This window comes from Oncorhynchus keta, chromosome 9 (assembly GCF_023373465.1).
Source record: "Oncorhynchus keta strain PuntledgeMale-10-30-2019 chromosome 9, Oket_V2, whole genome shotgun sequence".
NCBI classification, from domain to species: Eukaryota; Metazoa; Chordata; class Actinopteri; order Salmoniformes; family Salmonidae; genus Oncorhynchus; species Oncorhynchus keta.
In genome coordinates this window covers 13,776,879-13,800,870 of record NC_068429.1, presented here as the reverse complement: position 1 = coordinate 13,800,870, position 23,992 = coordinate 13,776,879, and the positions used below count along the sequence as shown (strand labels likewise).

The window sequence follows — 23,992 nt, the reverse complement described above, 5'->3', positions numbered from 1 at the left end:
CTTTTACATTGAAGCCATTTAGCGGACACTCTTCTCCAGATCAAATTCAAATCAGGGCAATGATCAGGGAGACTTTTGCAAGTCCACCATGTACAGGAAAGACCTTATGATTTCCTCCTGATAATATATGTCTTTTAGGAGACACTTTTATCCAAAGCTAATTCCAGTCATGTGTGATATATTATTTACGTATGGGTGGTCCCAGGAAAACCAAGCCACTATCCTGTCATTTCAAGCTGCATGCTCTACCAACTGAGGGTAAAACACGGGGTCAAATGTGGTGAAACAGGGGAAAGGCTGTATTCTGAGGAGGGGGCACTGAGAGGTTGGCCCAGCTGTGAGTCCCTCAATAAGGCCCGGGGGATTTTACAGGGCTCTGTGGAACCAGGATGACCCCAGGCTACCCCCGCACACACACACACGGCAGCACCACGTAAATACTGCCTGTGTTGCCTGCACAAAAACCTTTTCCAGATGGGCTGCACAGACACAGGCCGCAAATAAACTGCCCCCTCTCCTCTCTCTGTATTCTGCTGTCCTTCTCTCTCTCACAAACTCGCTCTCAAAAAAGTCTGACATTCATGTGTGTTAATATGAGCTAATGCAGGTCCTGTGTGGCTCAGTTGGTAGAGCATGGTGCTTGCAACACCAGGGTTGTCGGGTTGATTCCCATGGGGGACCAGTACGAAAATGTATGCACTCACTACTGTAAGTCGCTGTGGATAAGAGCATCTGTTAAATGACTCCAATGTTAAATGTACTATAGACACAATCACAAAAGCTTCCTATCTCCACAGCGCCAAGCCACACCCCCCAAACACACACTTTTGTTTAGCTCAGCAGAAAATCTCCACAGCAGCAGTTGCAAATCTTTTGACAGTCATCGCTATAAGGTGCTTTTCTTATCCTGACATACTGTCGCACGGATAAAGTAATGCTACTGCGGAAGCTACCGGTATGTTGACAGAATTCTAACAAATCCTCTCACCACAACAACAGTTTTACATTATATTTCCAAATTTGATTTGGAAAATGGAATGACTGACCATCCTAAAAAACTAAATCCGAGAATTTGGTTCAAATCTACAGTTCACAAGAAACAAATCACAGTTTCCCTACAGACAACTATAGGCCCATTCTCTAATACCAGATCGAAGTTCACTGAAAGCCATGATCAAATCAGCAATGGTATCAGATACAAACACAAAATAAGCTAAATCATTACAGTTTCATGTCCTGTAGTCTCAATCTCCTGAAGAGCAACATGTCTACCCCCTCCCTCTACACACACACACACACACACACACACACACACACACACACACACACACACACACACACACACACACACACACACACACACACACACACACAACACACACCCACACAACACACACGACACACACCCATACCTTCCCATGTATCCATTTCATACTGGTCCTAGTCTGCCAGTGAGTCTCCTGGCCACCATCCACACTGGTAGCGCCGTATCAAATATATATAAAGCCACTATATCACTGTTGATACTGCATCCTCCGTGGCAGATTCGGCTTCATGACTCCTCTAGGTGCTTTTACCCTCTCTCTATCCCTCTCTCTCTGTTCCTCTCTCTCGATTTCTTTCTGTTTGCTTTCTCTTTTTGTTTCTTGCTCCTTCCCTCTCTCTGTCCTTCTCTGATCAGTTCTCTGAGATCTCTGTGGCTTTCTCACCCCTGGCCTCGGCAGCTAGGCCGGCCCTGAAAGGAGGAGGGGGTGGGGTTGGGAGTGGTGGGGGAGGTTTACAGGCCAGTTAGTCATGTGACCTAGTGGACCCTAGTGGGTCACGGGTTGGGTCAAAACTCCAGCATTTATTTTGAGGAGGGGTTTGTTTGTGTGTGTGTGTGTGTGTGTGTGTGTGTGTGTGTGTGTGTGTGTGTGTGTGAGAGAGAGAGAGAATTTTTATAGTTTATTTCACTTTTGTTTATTATCTACTTCACTTGCTTTGGCAATGTTAACATATGTTTCCCATGCCAATAAAGCCCTTAAACTGAATTGAGAGAGAGAGAGGAGGGGAGTTGGTTATCTGAGTGGTATTAAAAACCTTATTTTCTCTAGAACAATGCCCCACCTTCACCCAAATTCCCTTTCCCTTCCCCCGTTCCTCCTCCCACCCTCCACTTTTTACCTTCAGAGGGGGGCTTGGAAATGTGTGAGTACTTTAGGCCAAACTGGAGACCAACAATCAACACATTGAGTCATTAGCGAACACACAATGATTAACATCCAATGATGAGGTGTAAAAAGCTTTTTAATTAAGTTTAATGACGGCTAAACACATATTAACTAATTCTGCTAAACACATATTAACTAAACCTGCCAATGTATTTGGCCAATCAACGTGAGATCGTAAAGTACGTCTACAAAGAGTGTTATTCAAGAGCTATCCTTGTAATGGTTAGATATGACTGCACTGCTGGAGCGAGGAACACAAGCATTTCACTACACCCGCAACAACATCTGCTAAATATGTGTATGTGACCAATAAAATGTGAGTTGAACTACTATCAACACACAGACGCACAGAGACACTTCTCCAGTAGGTAAAGCCCAACGTTACTGTCAACCCTACTGTCTTGAACTTCTATACACCAGTCAGCCACACTGATAAGAAAGGCATTTCACTGTGCTTGACATTAAAACCTTGAAAAAGAAAGACTTTCCATTAAAATGCAGAGAGAGAGAAAGAGGCTCAGGAGGAGAACAAGAAGAAAGGGAAGGAAAGGGGCTAAAATGTTTTGAATGTGACACTGGTGACATCAAAGACAACCGCTTATTCTGCATTTCCCGAAATAATCCATTGTGCATAGTCTTGGTTCGATTCCTTTTCACAACATTTCTTTAGTCATAAATATGTAAGTTAATGTCTCCAAACTACAGTACTATGGATATTTAGAAGGCTGCTAAGCCAAGAATGTAATGTTATGCCCAAAATGTAATGTAATGTAAAGCCAAGAATGTAATTTAAAGCCAAAAATGCAATAATTTACAGATGCTGTCATTCAACCCACCAAAGTTTTTCATGTTAAACAAAAATACTAATGGACATGTCACAAAGTCAAACAACGGTAATCTTTTTGACAGTCGTCAATGAGTTTTGGGCGGCAGGTGGCCTAGCGGTTAGGAGCGTTGGTCCAGTAAACCCAAAGGTTCCAATCCCTGAGCCGACAAGGTGAATAATCTGTCGGTGTGCCCTTGAGCAAGGCACTTAACCCTAATTGCTCCTGTAAGTCACTCTGGACAAGAGCATCTGCTAAATGACTAAAATGTAAATACAGTGCCTTGCGAAAGTATTCGGCCCCCTTGAACTTTGCGACCGTTTGCCACATTTCAGGCTTCAAACAAAGATATAAAACTTTTTGTGAAGAATCAACAACAAGTGGGACACAATCATGAAGTGGAACGACATTTATTGGATATTTCAAACTTTTTTAACAAATTAAAAACTGAAAAATTGGGCGTGCAAAATTAGTCAGCCCCTTTACTTTCAGTGCAGCAAACTCTCTCCAGAAGTTCAGTGAGGATCTCTGAATGATCCAATGTTGACCTAAATGACTAATGATGATAAATATAATCCACCTGTGTGTAATCAAGTCTCCGTATAAATGCACCTGCACTGTGATAGTCTCAGAGGTCCGTTAAAAGCGCAGAGAGCATCAGGAAGAACAAGGAACACACCAGGCAGGTCCGAGATACTGTTTTGAAGAAGTTTAAAGCCCGGATTTGGATACAAAAAGATTTCCCAAGCTTTAAACATCCCAAGGAGCACTGTGCAAGCGATAATATTGAAATGGAAGGAGTATCAGACCACTGCAAATCTACCAAGACCTGGCCGTCCCTCTAAACTTTCAGCTCATACAAGGAGAAGACTGATCAGAGATGCAGCCAAGAGGCCCATGATCACTCTGGATGAACTGCAGAGATCTACAGCTGAGGTGGGAGACTCTGTCCATAGGACAACAATCAGCCATATATTGCACAAATCTGTCCTTTATGGAAGAGTGGCAAGAAGAAAGCCATTTCTGAAAGATATCCATAAAAAGTGTCGTTTAAAGTTTGCCACAAGCCACCTGGGAGACACACCAAACATGTGGAAGAAGGTGCTCTGGTCAGATGAAACCAAAATTGAACTTTTGGGCAACAATGCAAAACGTTATGTTTGGCGTAAAAGCAACACAGCTCATCACCCTGAACACACCATCCCCACTGTCAAACATGGTGGTGGCAGCATCATGGTTTGGGCCTGCATTTCTTCAGCAGGGACAGGGAAGATGGTTAAAATTGATGGGAAGATGGATGGAGCCAAATACAGGACCATTCTGGAAGAAAACCTGATGGAGTTTGCAAAAGACCTGAGACTGGGACAGAGATTTGTCTTCCAACAAGACAATGATCCAAAACATAAAGTAAAATCTACAATGGAATGGTTCAAAAATAAACATATCCAGGTGTTAGAATGGCCAAGTCAAAGTCCAGACCTGAATCCAATCGAGAATCTGTGGAAAGAACTGAAAACTGCTATTCACAAATGCTCTCCATCCAACCTCACTGAGCTCGAGCTGTTTTGCAAGGAGGAATGGGAAAAAATGTCAGTCTCTCGATGTGCAAAACTGATAGAGACATACCCCAAGCGACTTACAGCTGTAATCGCAGCAAAAGGTGGCGCTACAAAGTATTAACTTAAGGGGGCTGAATAATTTTGCACGCCCAATTTTTCAGCTTTTGATTAGTTAAAAAAGCTTGAAATATCCAATAAATGTCGTCCCACTTCATGATTGTGTCCCATTTGTTGTTGATTCTTCACAAACAAATACAGTTTTATATTTTTATGTTTGAAGCCTGAAATGTGGCAAAAGGTCGCAAAGTTCAAAGGGGCCGAATACTTTTGCAAGGCACTGTATGAGTCGGTTATAATTCAAATATGTTTTGCAGTGGTGGTGGCGGCAGTATGTCACAGTACACAGCACCATTATGCCCCACTAAAAGTATCTGATTGAGTGATTTCTGAAGGATTCCAATCCCCCTCATTTGTTATGAAACCAAGGATCAAATGAGTTTGAAGATTACTATTGTCCCTTTGTTCCATTTGTATGTGCGTGTGTGCCTTTATGGAATCATTATGGGGAGCGGTGTAGTGTGTGTGTGTGTGTGTCTCTGCGGCGGTGAACCCTCGGTGGGAGGCCAGCTTAGCGCGGGCGCTCTGTGTTGTCGTACTGGAGAACCGCCTGACCTTAATTAACTCATATTTAATTAAATCACAAACTCCAATGACGACCCCCACCATATGTCGCAGCGGTAACAGATTAACAAGGGGGAGAGTCTCGTTAGCCGAGGCATCTCGTTAACAAACAACAGTCATTGGATTGGCTTTCCCTCCACAACTTTCACCCTTAACAGTCAAATCAGATTTCCATAAGCCCAGTGAAAAGGTTTAGGGAAAGAAAACTATTGGATGAATAGCAGTGTAAAAAAAACTGCAATTTACCCTGCATTAAGGAGACATATCTACTATGTTCCATTCCTTTGTGATTCTGAGTGACATTCATAACAACCTTGGTGCATATTCCGTCGGTCTATTCAACACATTTGTGATATTTTACTCCCTTTACCCCACTAAAGCTCATTTGTTTTAATTGGTTATGCATACCCTCTTCATAATGCCTTATAATGCACGACATAAACACTAATAATGCATTTTGCCTAGCTCAAAAGGCAGTTTAAATGTCCTTATAATGCATTATGAACAGTGTATTCATAGGAAGTGTCTCATTTTCATTAATTTAGCCTCTTCTTTGACCAGTGCAAAGGCTTGGGCCCTGTTTGAATACTATGAGAATGCATCCTTCCTCCCTTCCATCCTTGAAGAAATACCTGATTTGACATGGCTGGCTTGATGAAAGCTATATGATAGAAGAAATGTTGTGTTAGATCAGCGATTACATCAAGGAATGGGAGGAAGGAAGGGTGTGTTTTTATCAAACAGGGCCCAGGGCTGGTTTGGTAGGTCGACGCAGGGTCGTATCTTCCTCCTAGAACCCCCAGGAATGCTTCGCTAGCTAGCCTGCCTCATTGTCACGGATGAAACAACACCAATGTCCCACAGGCCACACTTGACCCCGAGTGACCGCCTCACCCCAGCCAACAATGACAAACAACCTGACCTGCCATTCAGAACGGTGACCTTGAAAGTGATAGTGAAGGGATAATACCAGTGATTGTCCTAATGTGAGTGTTCCGTCCCTCAAAAAAGTGTCAAACTGACAAACCAAATAGCTACCATTATAGATGTAGCCACCATTATAGATGTATAGATGTAGCCACCATTATAGATGTATAGATGTAGCCACCATTATAGATGTAGCTACCATTATAGATAAAGATGTAGCCACCATTATAGATCTAGCTACCATTATAGATGTAGCCACCATTATAGATGTATAGATGTAGCCACCATTACAGATAAAGATGTAGCCACCATTATAGATCTAGCTACCATTATAGATGTAGCCACCATTATAGATGTATAGATGTAGCCACCATTACAGATAAAGATGTAGCCACCATTATAGATCTAGCTACCATTATAGATGTAGCCACCATTATAGATGTAGCCACCATTATAGATCTAGCTACCATTATAGATGTAGCCACCATTATAGATAAAGATGTAGCTACCATTATAGATGTATAGATGTAGCCACCATTATAGATGTATAGATGTAGCCACCATTATAGATGTATAGATGTAGCCACCATTATAGATGTATAGATGTAGCCACCATTATAGATGTATAGATGTAGCCACCATTATAGATGTATAGATGCAGCCACCATTATAGATGTAGCCACCATTATAGATGTATAGATGTAGCCACCATTATAGATGTATAGATGTAGCCACCATTATAGATAAAGATGTAGCCACCTTTTCAGATGTAGCCACCATTATAGATGTAGCCACCATTATAGATGTAGCCACCATTATAGATGTAGCCACCATTATAGGTGTATAGATGTAGCCACCATTATAGATGTATAGATGTAGCCACCATTATAGGTGTATAGATGTAGCCACCATTATAGATGTAGCCACCATTATAGATGTATAGATGTAGCCACCAGTATAGATGTAGCCACCATTATAGGTGTATAGATGTAGCCACCATTATAGATGTAGCCACCATTATAGATGTAGCCACCATTACAGATGTAGCCACCATTATAGGTGTATAGATGTAGCCACCATTATAGGTGTATAGATGTAGCCACCATTATAGATGTAGCCACCATTATAGATGTAGCCACCATTACAGATGTAGCCACCATTATAGATGTATAGATGTAGCCACCATTATAGATGTAGCCACCATTATAGATGTATAGATGTAGCCACCATTATAGATAGATGTAGCCACCATTATAGATGTAGCCACCATTATAGATGTAGCCACCATTACAGATGTAGCCACCATTATAGATGTATAGATGTAGCCACCATTATAGATGTATAGATGTAGCCACCATTATAGATGTAGCCACCATTACAGATGTAGCCACCATTATAGATGTATAGATGTAGCCACCATTATAGATGTAGCCACCATTATAGATGTAGCCACCATTATAGATGTAGCCACCATTATAGATGTATAGATGTAGCCACCATTATAGGTGTATAGATGTAGCCACCATTATAGATGTAGCCACCATTACAGATGTAGCCACCATTATAGATGTAGCCACCATTATAGATGTATAGATGTAGCCACCATTATAGATGTAGCCACCATTATAGATGTATAGATGTAGCCACCATTATAGATGTAGCCACCATTATAGATGTATAGATGTAGCCACCATTATAGATGTATAGATGTAGCCACCATTATAGATGTAGCCACCATTACAGATGTAGCCACCATTATAGATGTATAGATGTAGCCACCATTATAGATGTAGCCACCATTATAGATGTAGCCACCATTATAGATGTAGCCACCATTATAGATGTATAGATGTAGCCACCATTATAGGTGTATAGATGTAGCCACCATTATAGATGTAGCCACCATTATAGATGTATAGATGTAGCCACCATTACAGATGTATAGATGTAGCCACCATTATAGATGTAGCCACCATTACAGATGTATAGATGTAGCCACCATTACAGATGTATAGATGTAGCCACCATTACAGATGTATAGATGTAGCCACCATTATAGTTGTTTAGATGTAGCCACCATTATAGATGTATAGATGTAGCCACCATTATAGATGTATAGATGTAGCCACCATTATAGATGTATAGATGTAGCCACCATTATAGATGTAGCCACCATTATAGATGTATAGATGTAGCCACCATTACAGATGTATAGATGTAGCCACCATTATAGTTGTATAGATGTAGCCACCATTACAGATGTAGATGTAGCCACCATTACAGATGTATAGATGTAGCCACCATTATAGTTGTTTAGATGTAGCTAGTTGTTTAGATGTACCACCATTATAGATGATGTAGCCACCATTACAGATGTATAGATGTAGCCACCATTATAGATGTAGCCACCATTAGATGTAGCCACCATTATAGATGTATAGATGTAGCCACCATTATAGATGTGTTATAGATGTAGCCACCATTATAGTTGTATAGATGTAGCCACCATTATAGATGTATAGATGAAGCCACCATTATAGATGTAGCCACCATTATGGATGTATAGATGTAGCCACCATTATAGATGTATAGATGTAGCCACCATTATAGATGTATAGATGTAGCCACCATTACAGATGTAGCCACCATTATAGATGTATAGCCACCATTATAGATGTATAGATGTAGCCACCATTATTGTATAGATGTAGCCACCATTACAGATGTATGATGTAGCCACCATTACAGATGTATAGATGTAGCCACCATTATAGATGTAGATGTAGCCACCATTATAGATGTAGCCACCATTATAGATGTATAGATGTAGCCACCATTATAGGTGTATAGATGTAGCCACCATTATAGATGATAGCCACCATTATAGATGTAGCCACCATTATAGATGTAGCCACCATTATAGATGTAGCCACCATTATAGATGTAGCCACCATTATAGATGTATAGATGTAGCCACCATTATAGATGTAGCCACCATGTAGATGTAGCCACCATTATAGATGTAGCCACCATTATAGATGTATAGATGTAGCCACCATTATAGATGTATAGATGTAGCCACCATTATAGATGTAGCCACCATTATAGATGTATAGATGTAGCCACCATTATAGATGTATAGATGTAGCCACCATTATAGATGTAGCCACCATTACAGATGTATAGATGTAGCCACCATTATAGATGTATAGATGTAGCCACCATTACAGATGTATAGATGTAGCCACCATTATAGTTGTATAGATGTAGCCACCATTATAGATGTATAGATGTAGCCACCATTATAGTTGTATAGATGTAGCCACCATTATAGTTGTTTAGATGTAGCTACCATTATGGATGTATAGATGTCACCACCATTATAGATGTAGCCACCATTATAGATGTATAGATGTAGCCACCATTACAGATGTATAGATGTAGCCACCATTATAGTTGTATAGATGTAGCCACCATTATAGATGTATAGATGTAGCCACCATTATAGTTGTATAGATGTAGCCACCATTATAGTTGTTTAGATGTAGCTACCATTATGGATGTATAGATGTCACCACCATTATAGATGTAGCCACCATTACAGATGTATAGATGTAGCCACCATTATAGATGTAGCCACCATTATAGATGTAGCCACCATTATAGATGTATAGATGTAGCCACCATTATAGATGTAGCCACCATTATAGATGTAGCCACCATTATAGATGTAGCCACCATTATAGATGTATAGATGTAGCCACCATTATAGATGTATAGATGTAGCCACCATTATAGATGTAGCCACCATTATAGATGTATAGATGTAGCCACCATTATAGATGTATAGATGTAGCCACCATTATAGATGTATAGATGTAGCCACCATTATAGATGTATAGATGTAGCCACCATTATAGATGTATAGATGTAGCCACCATTATAGATAGTATAGATGTAGCCACCATTATAGATGTATAGATGTAGCCACCATTATAGATGTATAGATGTAGCCACCATTACAGATGTATAGATGTAGCCACCATTATAGATGTATAGATGTAGCCACCATTATAGATGTAGCCACCATTATAGATGTATAGATGTAGCCACCATTATAGATGTATAGATGTAGCCACCATTATAGTTGTTTAGATGTAGCTACCATTATGGATGTATAGATGTCACCACCATTATAGATGTAGCCACCATTATGTATAGATGTAGCCACCATTATAGATGTAGCCACCATTTTAGATGTATAGATGTAGCCACCATTATAGATGTAGCCACCATTATAGATGTAGCCACCATTATAGATGTAGCCACCATTATAGATGTATATATGTAGCCACCATTATAGATGTATAGATGAAGCCACTATTATAGATGTAGCTACAATTATGGATGTATAGATGTAACCACCATTATAGAGGTGTAGATATAGCCACCATTATAGATGTATAGATGAAGCCACTATTATAGATGTAGCTACAATTATGGATGTATAGATGTAACCACCATTATAGAGGTGTAGATATAGCCACCATTATAGATGTCTAGATGTAACCACCATTATAGAGGTGTAGATATAGCCACCATTATAGATGTATAGATGTAACCACCATTATAGAGGTGTAGATATAGCCACCATTATAGATGTATAGATGTAGCCACTATTATAGATGTAGCTACAATTATGGATGTATAGATGTAACCACCATTATAGAGGTGTAGATATAGCCACCATTATAGATGTATAGATGTAACCACCATTATAGAGGTGTAGATATAGCCACCATTATAGATGTATAGATGTAGCCACCATTATGGATGTATAGATGTCGCCACCATTATAGGAGGTGTAGATGTAGCCACCATTATAGGAGGTGTAGATGTAGCCACCATTATAGATATAGCCACCATTATAGAGGTGTAGATGTAGCCACCATTATAGATGTAGCCACCATTATAGAGGTGTAGATGTAGCCACCATTATAGATGTAGCCACCATTATAGATGTGTAGATGTAGCCACCATTATAGATGTAGCCACCATTATAGATGTAGCCACCATTATAGATGTAGCCACCATTATAGATGTATAGATGTAGCCACCATTATAGATGTATAGATGTAGCCACCATTACAGACGTAGATGTAGCCACCATTATAGAGGTGTATGTAGATGTAGCCACCACCAGATGTATAGATGTAGCCACCATTATAGATGTATAGATGTAGCCACCATTATAGATGTAGCCACCATTACAGATGTATAGATGTAGCCACCATTACAGATGTATAGATGTAGCCACCATTATAGATGTATAGATGTAGCCACCATTATAGATGTAGCCACCATTATAGATGTATAGATGTAGCCACCATTATAGATGTAGCCACCATTATGGATGTATAGATGTAGCCACCATTATAGATGTAGCCACCATTATAGATGTAGCCACCATTATAGATGTAGCCACCATTATAGATGTAGCCACCATTATAGATGTATAGATGTAGCCACCATTATAGATGTAGCCACCATTATAGATGTAGCCACCATTATAGATGTATAGATGTAGCCACCATTATAGATGTAGCCACCATTATAGATGTATAGATGTAGCCACCATTATAGATGTAGCCACCATTATAGATGTCACCACCATTATAGATGTAGCCACCATTATAGATATAGCCACCATTACAGAGGTGTAGATGTCACCACCATTATAGATGTAGCCACCATTATAGATGTAGCCACCATTACAGATGTATAGATGTAGCCACCATTATAGATGTAGCCACCATTATAGATGTAGCCACCATTATAGATGTAGCCACCATTATAGATGAAGCCACCATTATAGATGTAGCCACCATTACAGATGTATAGATGTAGCCACCATTATAGATGTAGCCACCATTATAGATGTCGCCACCATTATAGATGTCGCCACCATTACAGATGTCGCCACAATTATAGATGTAGCCACCATTACAGATGTAGCCACCATTACAGATGTATAGATATAGCCACCATTATAGATATAGCCACCATTATGGATGTATAGATGTAGCCACCATTACAGATGTAGCCACCATTATAGATATAGCCACCATTACAGATGTATAGATGTAGCCACCATTATAGATGTAGCCACCATGACACCACCATTATGGATGTAGAGATGTAACCACCATTATAGATGTCGCCACCATTACAGATGTATAGATGTAGCCACCATTATAGATGTAGCCACCAATATAGATGTATAGATGTAGCCACCATTATAGATGTATAGATGTAGCCACCATTATAGATGTAGCCACCATTATAGATGTATATTATAGATGTAGCCACCATTATAGATGTAGCCACCATTATAGATGTCGCCACCATTATAGATGTCGCCACCATTACAGATGTTGCCACCCATTACAGATGTGATTTAGATGTAGCCACCATTATAGATATAGCCACCATTACAGATGTATAGATGTAGCCACCATTACAGATGTATCCACCATTATAGATATAGCCATACAGCATTACAGATGTATAGATGTAGCCACCATTATAGATGTTTAGATGTAGCACCATTATAGATGTATAGATGTAGCCACCATTATAGATGTATAGATGTAGCCACCATTATAGATATAGCCACCATTATAGATATGGCCACCATTATAGATGTAGCCACCATTATAGATGTAGCCACCATTACAGATGTAACACTGCCTGATGATTATAGATATAGCCACCATTATGATGTATAGATGTAGCCACCATTATAGATGTAGCCACCATTATAGATGTATAGATGACAGGCCACCATTATGGATGATCTCAGAAAGCCAACACCTCATTTGTCATAGATGTAACCACCATTATAGATGTAGCCACCATTACAGATGTATAGATGTAGCCACCATTATAGATGTAGCCACCATTATAGCCACCATTATAGATGTATAGATGTAGCCACCATTATAGATGTCATCCACCATTATAGATGTATAGATGTAGCCACCATTATGATGTAGCCACCATTATAGATGTAGTGTCCACCATTATAGATGTCTGCCACCATTATAGATGTATAGATCCATTACAGATGTATAGATGTAGCCACCATTATAGATGTCGCCACCATTATGTAGATGTAGCCACCATTATAGATGTAGCCACCATTATAGATGTATAGATGTAGCCACCATTATAGGTATGTAGCCACCATTATAGATGTATAGATGTAGCCACCATTATAGATGTATAGATATAGCCACCATTATAGATATAGCCACCATTATGGATGTATAGATGTAGCCACCATTACAGATGTAGCCACCATTATAGATGTATAGATGTAGCCACCATTACAGATGTATAGATGTAGCCACCATTATAGATGTAGCCACCATGACACCACCATTATGGATGTAGAGATGTAACCACCATTATAGATGTAGCCACCATTACAGATGTATAGATGTAGCCACCATTATAGATGTAGCCACCATTATAGATGTAGCCACCATTATAGATGTATAGATGTAGCCACCATTATAGATGTAGCCACCATTATAGATGTAGCCACCATTATAGATGTAGCCACCATTATAGATGTATATATGTAGCCACCATTATAGATGTATAGATGAAGCCACTATTATAGATGTAGCTACAATTATGGATGTATAGATGTAACCACCATTATAGAGGTGTAGATGTAGCCACCATTATAGTTGTATAGATGTAGCCACCATTACAGATGTATAGATGTAGCCACCATTACAGATGTATAGATGTAGCCACCATTACAGATGTATAGATGTAGCCACCATTATAGATGTCTATAGATGTAGCCACCATTATAGATGTATAGATGTACCACCATTACAGATGTATAGATGTAGCCACCATTATAGATGTATAGATGTAGCCACCATTATAGATGTAGCCACCATTATAGATGTATAGATAGCCACCATTATAGATGTGTAGATGTAGCCACCATTATAGATGTAGCCACCATTATAGATGTAGCCACCATTATAGATGTATAGATGTAGCCACCATTATGGATGTAGCCACCATTACAGATGTAGCCACCATTATAGATATAGATGTAAAATAGATAGATGTAGATGTAGCCACCATTATAGATGTAGCCACCATTATAGATGTAGCCACCATTATAGATGTATAGATGTAGCCACCATTATAGATGTAGCCACCATTATAGATGATGTACTACCATTATAGATGTAGCCACCATTACAGATGTATAGATGTAGCCACCATTATAGATATAGCCACCATTACAGATGTATAGATGTAGCCACCATTACAGATGTATAGATGTAGCCACCATTACAGATGTATAGATAGCCACCATTATAGATGTAGATGTAGCCACCATTATATGATGATGTAGCCACCATTATAGATGTATAGATGTAGCCACCATTATAGATGTAGCCACCATTATAGATGTATAGATGTAGCCACCATTATAGATGTAGCCACCATTATAGATGTATAGATGTAGCCACCATTACAGATGTATAGATGTAGCCACCATTATAGATGTAGCCACCATTATAGATGTATAGATGTAGCCACCATTATAGATGTATAGATGTAGCCACCATTATAGATGTATAGATGTAGCCACCATTATAGATGTATAGATGTAGCCACCATTATAGATGTAGCCACCATTACAGATGTATAGATGTAGCCACCATTATAGATGTAGCCACCATTATAGATGTAGCCACCATTATAGATGTATAGATGTAGCCACCATTATAGATGTAGCCACCATTATAGATGTAGCCACCATTATAGATGTAGCCACCATTATAGATGTATAGATGTAGCCACCATTATAGATGTATAGATGTAGCCACCATTATAGATGTAGCCACCATTATGATGTATAGATGTAGCCACCATTATAGAGGTGTAGATGTAGCCACCATTATAGATGTATAGATGTAGCCACCATTACAGATGTATAGATGTAGCCACCATTACAGATGTATAGATGTAGCCACCATTATAGATGTATAGATGTAGCCACCATTACAGATGTATAGATGTAGCCACCATTACAGATGTATAGATGTAGCCACCATTACAGATGTATAGATGTAGCCACCATTATAGATGTAGCCACCATTATAGATGTATAGATGTAGCCACCATTACAGATGTATAGATGTAGCCACCATTACAGATGTATAGATGTAGCCACCATTATAGTTGTTTAGATGTAGCTACCATTATGGATGTATAGATGTCACCACCATTATAGATGTAGCCACCATTACAGATGTATAGATGTAGCCACCATTATAGATGTAGCCACCATTATAGATGTAGCCACCATTTTAGATGTATAGATGTAGCCACCATTATAGATGTAGCCACCATTATAGATGTAGCCACCATTATAGATGTAGCCACCATTATAGATGTATATATGTAGCCACCATTATAGATGTATAGATGAAGCCACCATTATAGATGTAGCCATAGCCATTATGGATGATAGATGTAGCCACCATTATAGATGTAGATATAGCCACCATTATAGATGTATAGATGAAGCCACCATTATAGATGTAGCCACCATTATGGATGTATAGATGTAACCACCATTATAGATGTAGATATAGCCACCATTATAGATGTCTAGATGTAGCCACCATTATAGATGTGTAGATATAGCCACCATTATAGATGTATAGATGTAGCCACCATTATAGATGTGTAGATATAGCCACCATTATAGATGTATAGATGTAGCCACCATTATAGATGTAGCCACCATTATGGATGTATAGATGTAGCCACCATTATAGAGATATAGCCACCATTATAGATGTATAGATGTAGCCACCATTATAGATGTATAGATGTAGCCACCATTATAGATGTATAGATGTAGCCACCATTATGATGTATAGATGTCGCCACCATTATAGGAGGTGTAGATGTAGCCACCATTATAGAGGTGTAGATGTAGCCACCATTATAGCCAGAGATGTAGCCACCATTATAGATGTAGCCACCATTAGATGTAGCCACCATTACAGATGTATAGATGTAGCCACCATTATAGATGTGTAGATGTTATAGATGTAGCCACCATTATAGATGTATAGATGTAGCCACCATTATAGATGTAGCCACCATTATAGATGTAGCCACCATTACAGATGTATAGATGTAGCCACCATTATAGATGTAGCCACCATTACAGATGTATAGATGTAGCCACCATTACAGACGTGTAGATGTAGCCACCATTATAGAGGTGTAGATGTAGCCACCATTATAGATGTAGCCACCATTACAGATGTATAGATGTAGCCACCATTACAGATGTATAGATGAAGCCACCACTATAGATGTAGCCACCACTACAGATGTATAGATGTAGCCACCATTACAGATGTATAGATGAAGCCACCATTATAGATGTAGCCACCATTATAGATGTAGCCACCATTATAGATGTAGCCACCATTATAGATGTATAGATGTAGCCACCATTATAGATGTAGCCACCATTATAGATGTATAGATGTAGCCACCATTATAGATGTAGCCACCATTATAGATGTAGCCACCATTATAGATGTAGCCACCATTATAGATATAGCCACCATTATAGATGTAGCCACCATAGATGTAGCCACCATTATAGATGTAGCCACCATTATAGATGTAGCCACCATTATAGATGTATAGATATAGCCACCATTATAGATGTAGCCACCATTATATAGATGTAGCCACCATTATAGATGTAGCCACCATTATAGATGTAGCCACCATTACAGAGGTGGCCACCATTACAGAGGTGTAGATGTCACCACCATTATAGATGTAGCCACCATTATAGATGTAGCCACCATTATAGATATAGCCACCATTACAGAGGTGTAGATGTAGCCACCAGTATAGATATAGCCACCATTATAGATATAGCCACCATTACAGATGTATAGATGTAGCCACCATTATAGATGTAGCCACCATTATAGATGTAGCCACCATTATAGATGTAGCCACCATTATAGATGTAGCCACCATTATAGATGTAGCCACCATTATAGATGTAGCCACCATTATAGATGTAGCCACCATTATAGATGTAGCCACCATTACAGATGTAGCCACCATTATAGATGTAGCCACCATTACAGATGTATAGATGTAGCCACCATTATAGATATAGCCACCATTATAGATGTAGCCACCATTATAGATGTATAGATGTAGCCACCATTACAGATGTAGCCACCATTATAGATGTAGCCACCATTATAGATATAGCCACCATTACAGATGTATAGATGTAGCCACCATTATAGATGTAGCCACCATTATAGATGTAGCCACCATTATAGATGTAGCCACCATTACAGATGTAGCCACCATTATAGATGTAGCCACCATTATAGATGTATAGATGTAGCCACCATTATGAGATATAGCCACCATTATAGATGTAGCCACCATTACAGATGTAGCCACCATTATAGATGTAGCCACCATTATAGATGTAGCCACCATTATAGATGTAGCCACCATTACAGATGTAGCCACCATTACAGATGTAGCCACCATTACAGATGTAGCCACCATTACAGATGTAGCCACCATTATAGATATAGCCACCATTATAGATGTATTAGATGTAGCCACCATTAGATGTAGCCACCATTATAGATATAGCCACCATTACAGATGATAGCCACCATTATAGATGTAGCCACCATTACAGATGTATAGATGTAGCCACCATTATAGATGTAGCCACCATTATAGATATAGCCACCATTATAGATGTAGCCACCATTATAGATGTAGCCACCATTATAGATGTAGCCACCATTACAGATGTAGCCACCATTATAGATATAGCCACCATTATAGATATAGATGTAGCCACCATTACAGATGTAGCCACCATTATAGATGTAGCCACCATTACAGATGTAGCCACCATTATAGATGTAGCCACCATTATAGATGTAGCCACCATTACAGATGTATAGATGTAGCCACCATTATAGATGTAGCCACCATTATAGATGTAGCCACCATTATAGATGTAGCCACCATTATAGAGGTATAGATGTCGCCACCATTACAGATGTATAGATGTAGCCACCATTATAGATGTAGCCACCATTATAGATGTAGCCACCATTATAGATGTAGCCACCATTATAGATGTAGCCACCATTACAGATGTATAGCCACCATTACAGATATAGCCACCATTACAGATGTAGCCACCATTACAGATATAGCCACCATTATAGATGTAGCCACCATTATAGATGTAGCCACCATTATAGATGTAGCCACCATTACAGATGTAGCCACCATTATAGATGTATAGATGTAGCCACCATTATAGATGTAGCCACCATTATAGATGTAGCCACCATTATAGATGTAGCCACCATTACAGATGTTACAGATGTAGCCACCATTATAGATGTAGCCACCATTACAGATAGATGTAGCCACCATTACAGATGTAGCCACCATTATAGATGTAGCCACCATTATAGATGTAGCCACCATTACAGATGTATAGATGTAGCCACCATTATAGATGTAGCCACCATTATAGATGTAGCCACCATTACAGATGTAGCCACCATTACAGATAGCCACCATTACAGATGTAGCCACCATTATAGATGTAGCCACCATTATAGATGTAGCCACCATTACAGATGTAGATGTAGCCACCATTATAGCCACCATTATAGATGTAGCCACCATTATAGATGTAGCCACCATTACAGATGTATAGATATAGCCACCATTATAGATGTAGCCACCATTATAGATGTAGCCACCATTATAGATGTAGCCACCATTACAGATGTATAGATATTAGATGTAGCCACCATTATGTAGCCACCATTATAGATGTAGCCACCATTACAGATAGATAGCCACCATTATAGATATAGCCACCATTATAGATATAGCCACCATTATGGATGTATAGATGTAGCCACCATTATAGATGTAGCCACCATTATAGATGTAGCCACCATTATTAGATGTAGCCACCATTATAGATGTAGCCACCATTACAGATGTATAGATGTAGCCACCATTATAGATGTAGCCACCATTATAGATGTAGCCACCATTATAGATGTAGCCACCATTATAGATGTAGCCACCATTATAGATGTAGCCACCATTATAGATGTAGCCACCATTATAGATGTATAGATGTAGCCACCATTATAGATTATAGATGTAGCCACCATTATAGATGTATAGATGTAGCCACCATTATAGATGTAGCCACCATTATAGATGTATAGATGTAGCCACCATTATAGATGTAGCCACCATTACAGATGTATAGATGTAGCCACCATTATAGATGTAGCCACCATTACAGATGTATAGATGTAGCCACCATTATAGATGTAGCCACCATTATAGATGTATAGATATAGCCACCATTATAGATGTCGCCACCATTATAGATGTATAGATGTAGCCACCATTATAGATGTAGCCACCATTACAGATGTATAGATATAGCCACCATTATAGATGTAGCCACCATTACAGATGTATAGATGTAGCCACCATTATAGATGTATAGATGTAGCCACCATTATAGATGTAGCCACCATTACAGATGTATAGATGTAGCCACCATTATAGATGTAGCCACCATTATAGATGTAGCCACCATTATAGATGTAGCCACCATTATAGATGTAGCCACCATTATAGATATAGCCACCATTATAGATGTAGCCACCATTATAGATGTAGCCACCATTATAGATATAGCCACCATTATAGATGTAGCCACCATTATAGATGTAGCCACCATTATAGATGTATAGATATAGCCACCATTATAGATGTAGCCACCATTATAGATGTAGCCACCATTATAGATGTAGCCACCATTACAGATGTATAGATGTAGCCACCATTATAGATGTAGCCACCATTATAGATGTATAGATATAGCCACCATTATAGATGTCGCCACCATTATAGATGTATAGATATAGCCACCATTATAGATGTCGCCACCATTATAGATGTATAGATATAGCCACCATTATAGATGTCGCCACCACTATAGATGTATAGATGTAGCCACCATTATAGATGTCGCCACCATTATAGATGTATAGATATAGCCACCATTATAGATGTAGCCACCATTATAGATGTAGCCACCATTATAGATGTAGCCACCATTACAGATGTATAGATATAGCCACCATTATAGATGTCGCCACCATTATAGATGTATAGATATAGCCACCATTATAGATGTCGCCACCATTATAGATGTCGCCACCATTATAGATGTATAGATATAGCCACCATTATAGATGTAGCCACCATTATAGATGTCGCCACCATTATAGATGTATAGATGTAGCCACCATTACAGATGTATAGATGTAGCCACCATTATAGATATAGCCACCATTACAGATGTATAGATATAGCCACCATTATGGATGTATAGATGTAGCCACCATTACAGATGTATAGATGTAGCCACCATTATAGATATAGCCACCATTACAGATGTATAGATGTAGCCACCATTACAGATGTATAGATGTAGCCACCATTATAGATATAGCCACCATTACAGATGTATAGATGTAGCCACCATTACAGATGTATAGATGTAGCCACCATTATAGATATAGCCACCATTATGGATGTATAGATGTAGCCACCATTACAGATGTATAGATGTAGCCACCATTATAGATATAGCCACCATTACAGATGTATAGATATAGCCACCATTATAGATGTCGCCACCATTATAGATGTATAGATATAGCCACCATTATGGATGTATAGATATAGCCACCATTACAGATGTATAGATATAGCCACCATTATGGATGTATAGATGTAGCCACCATTATAGATGTATAGATATAGCCACCATTACAGATGTATAGATATAGCCACCATTATGGATGTATAGATGTAGCCACCATTATGGATGTATAGATATAGCCACCATTATAGATGTATAGATATAGCCGACATTACAGATGTATAGATATAGCCACCATTATGGATGTATAGATGTAGCCACCATTATAGATATAGCCACCATTATGGATGTATAGATGTAGCCACCATTATAGATGTATAGATATAGCCACCATTACAGATGTATAGATATAGCCACCATTATGGATGTAGAGATGTAGCCACCATTATAGATGTCAGCCACCATTACAGATGTATAGATATAGCCACCATTACAGATGTATAGATGTAGCCACCATTACAGATGTATAGATATAGCCACCATTACAGATGTACAGATATAGCCACCATTACAGATGTATAGATATAGCCACCATTACAGATGTATAGATATAGCCACCATTACAGATGTATAGATATAGCCACCATTACAGATGTATAGATATAGCCACCATTACAGATGTATAGATATAGCCACCATTACAGATGTATAGATATAGCCACCATTATGGATGTATAGATATAGCCACCATTATAGATGTAGCCACCATTATAGATGAGCCACCATTACAGATGTACAGATATAGCCACCATTATGGATGTATAGATATAGCCACCATTACAGATGTATAGATATAGCCACCATTATGGATGTATAGATGTAGCCACCATTATAGATATAGCCACCATTATGGATGTATAGATGTAGCCACCATTATAGATGATAGATATAGCCACCATTATAGATGTATAGATATAGCCACCATTATGGATGACAGAGATGACAGCCACCATTACAGATGTATAGATATAGCCACCATTATAGATGTATAGATATAGCCACCATTATGGATGTAGAAATAGCCACCATTATAGATGTATAGATATAGCCACCATTATGGATGTAGAGATATAGCCACCATTACAGATGTATAGATGTCGCCACAGATAGATATAGCCACCATTACAGATGTATAGATGTCGCCACCATTACAGATGTATAGATATAGCCACCATTATAGATATAGCCACCATTATGGATGTATAGATGTAGCCACCATTACAGATGTAGCCACCATTATAGATGTAGCCACCATGACACCACCATTATGGATGTAGAGATGTAACCACCATTATAGATGTAGCCACCATTACAGATGTATAGATGTAGCCACCATTATGGATGTAGCCACCATTATAGATGTAGCCACCATTATAGAGGTGTAGATGTAGCCACCATTATAGATGTCGCCACCATTACAGATGTATAGATGTCGCCACCATTACAGATGTATAGATATAGCCACCATTATAGATATAGCCACCATTATGGATGTATAGATGTAGCCACCATTATAGATGTAGCCACCATTATAGATGTAGCCACCATGACACCACCATTATGGATGTAGAGATGTAACCACCATTATAGATGTATAGATGTCGCCACCATTACAGATGTATAGATGTCGCCACCATTATAGATGTATAGATGTCGCCACCATTATAGATGTATAGATGTCGCCACCATTATAGATGTATAGATGTCGCCACCATTATAGATGTATAGATGTAGCCACCATTATAGATGTATAGATGTCGCCACCATTATAGATGTATAGATGTCGCCACCATTATAGATGTAGCCACCATTATAGATGTAGCCACCATTATAGATGTAGCCACCATTATAGATGTAGCCACCATTATAGATGTCGCCACCATTACAGATGTATAGATGTAGCCACCATTATAGATGTAGCCACCAGCCACCATTATAGATGTCGCCACCATTATAGATGTATAGATGTAGCCACCATTATAGATGTCGCCACCATTATAGATGTATAGATGTAGCCACCATTATAGATGTCGCCACCATTATAGATGTATAGATGTAGCCACCATTATAGATGTCGCCACCATTATAGATGTATAGATGTAGCCACCATTATAGATGTCGCCACCATTATAGATGTAGCCACCATTATAGATGTCGCCACCATTACAGATGTATAGATGTAGCCACCATTATAGATGACAGCCACCATTATAGATGTAGCCACCATTACAGATGTATAGATGTAGCCACCATTATAGATGTAGCCACCATTATAGATGTAGCCACCATTATAGATATAGCCACCATTACAGATGTATAGATGTAGCCACCATTATAGATGTATAGATGTAGCCACCATTACAGATGTATAGATGTCGCCACCATTACAGATGTATAGATGTCGCCACCATTATAGATGTATAGATGTCGCCACCATTACAGATGTACAGATGTCGCCACCATTATAGATGTAGCCACCATTATAGATGTAGCCACCATTATAGATGTATAGATGTCGCCACCATTACAGATGTATAGATGTCGACCATTATAGATGTAGCCACCATTATAGATGTAGCCACCATTACAGATGTAGACCATTATAGATGTCGCCACCATTACAGATGTATAGATGTAGCCACCATTATAGATGAGCCAGACATAGATGACAGCCACCATTATAGATGAGCCACCATTATAGATGTAGCCACCATTATAGATGTAGCCACCATTATAGATGTCGCCACCATTATAGATGACAGACAGCCACCATTATAGATGTATAGATGTAGCCACCATTATAGATGTATAGATGTAGCCACCATTACAGATGTAGACCATTATAGATGATAGATGTAGCCACCATTATAGATGTAGCCACCA

The 23,992-nt window shown here is 39.0% G+C and overlaps 1 protein-coding gene across 3 annotated transcripts in view; it reads right to left on the bottom strand.

Moving 5' to 3' along the window:
- Positions 1-23,992, bottom strand: part of LOC118378856 (nuclear receptor subfamily 6 group A member 1-A-like) — a 217,051-nt gene that overhangs the window by 37,091 nt on the left and 155,968 nt on the right. Inside the window, exon 1 of one of the 3 annotated variants that reach the window (XM_035765839.2) lies at positions 1,413-1,622. The exons of the other annotated variants lie outside the window; for them this stretch is intronic. Coding sequence (XP_035621732.1) covers positions 1,413-1,428 — 16 coding nt within the window. The 5' untranslated portion in view covers positions 1,429-1,622. Of the gene's footprint in view, positions 1-1,412; positions 1,623-23,992 lie in introns of those variants that run through there. 3 annotated transcript variants of the gene reach the window in all.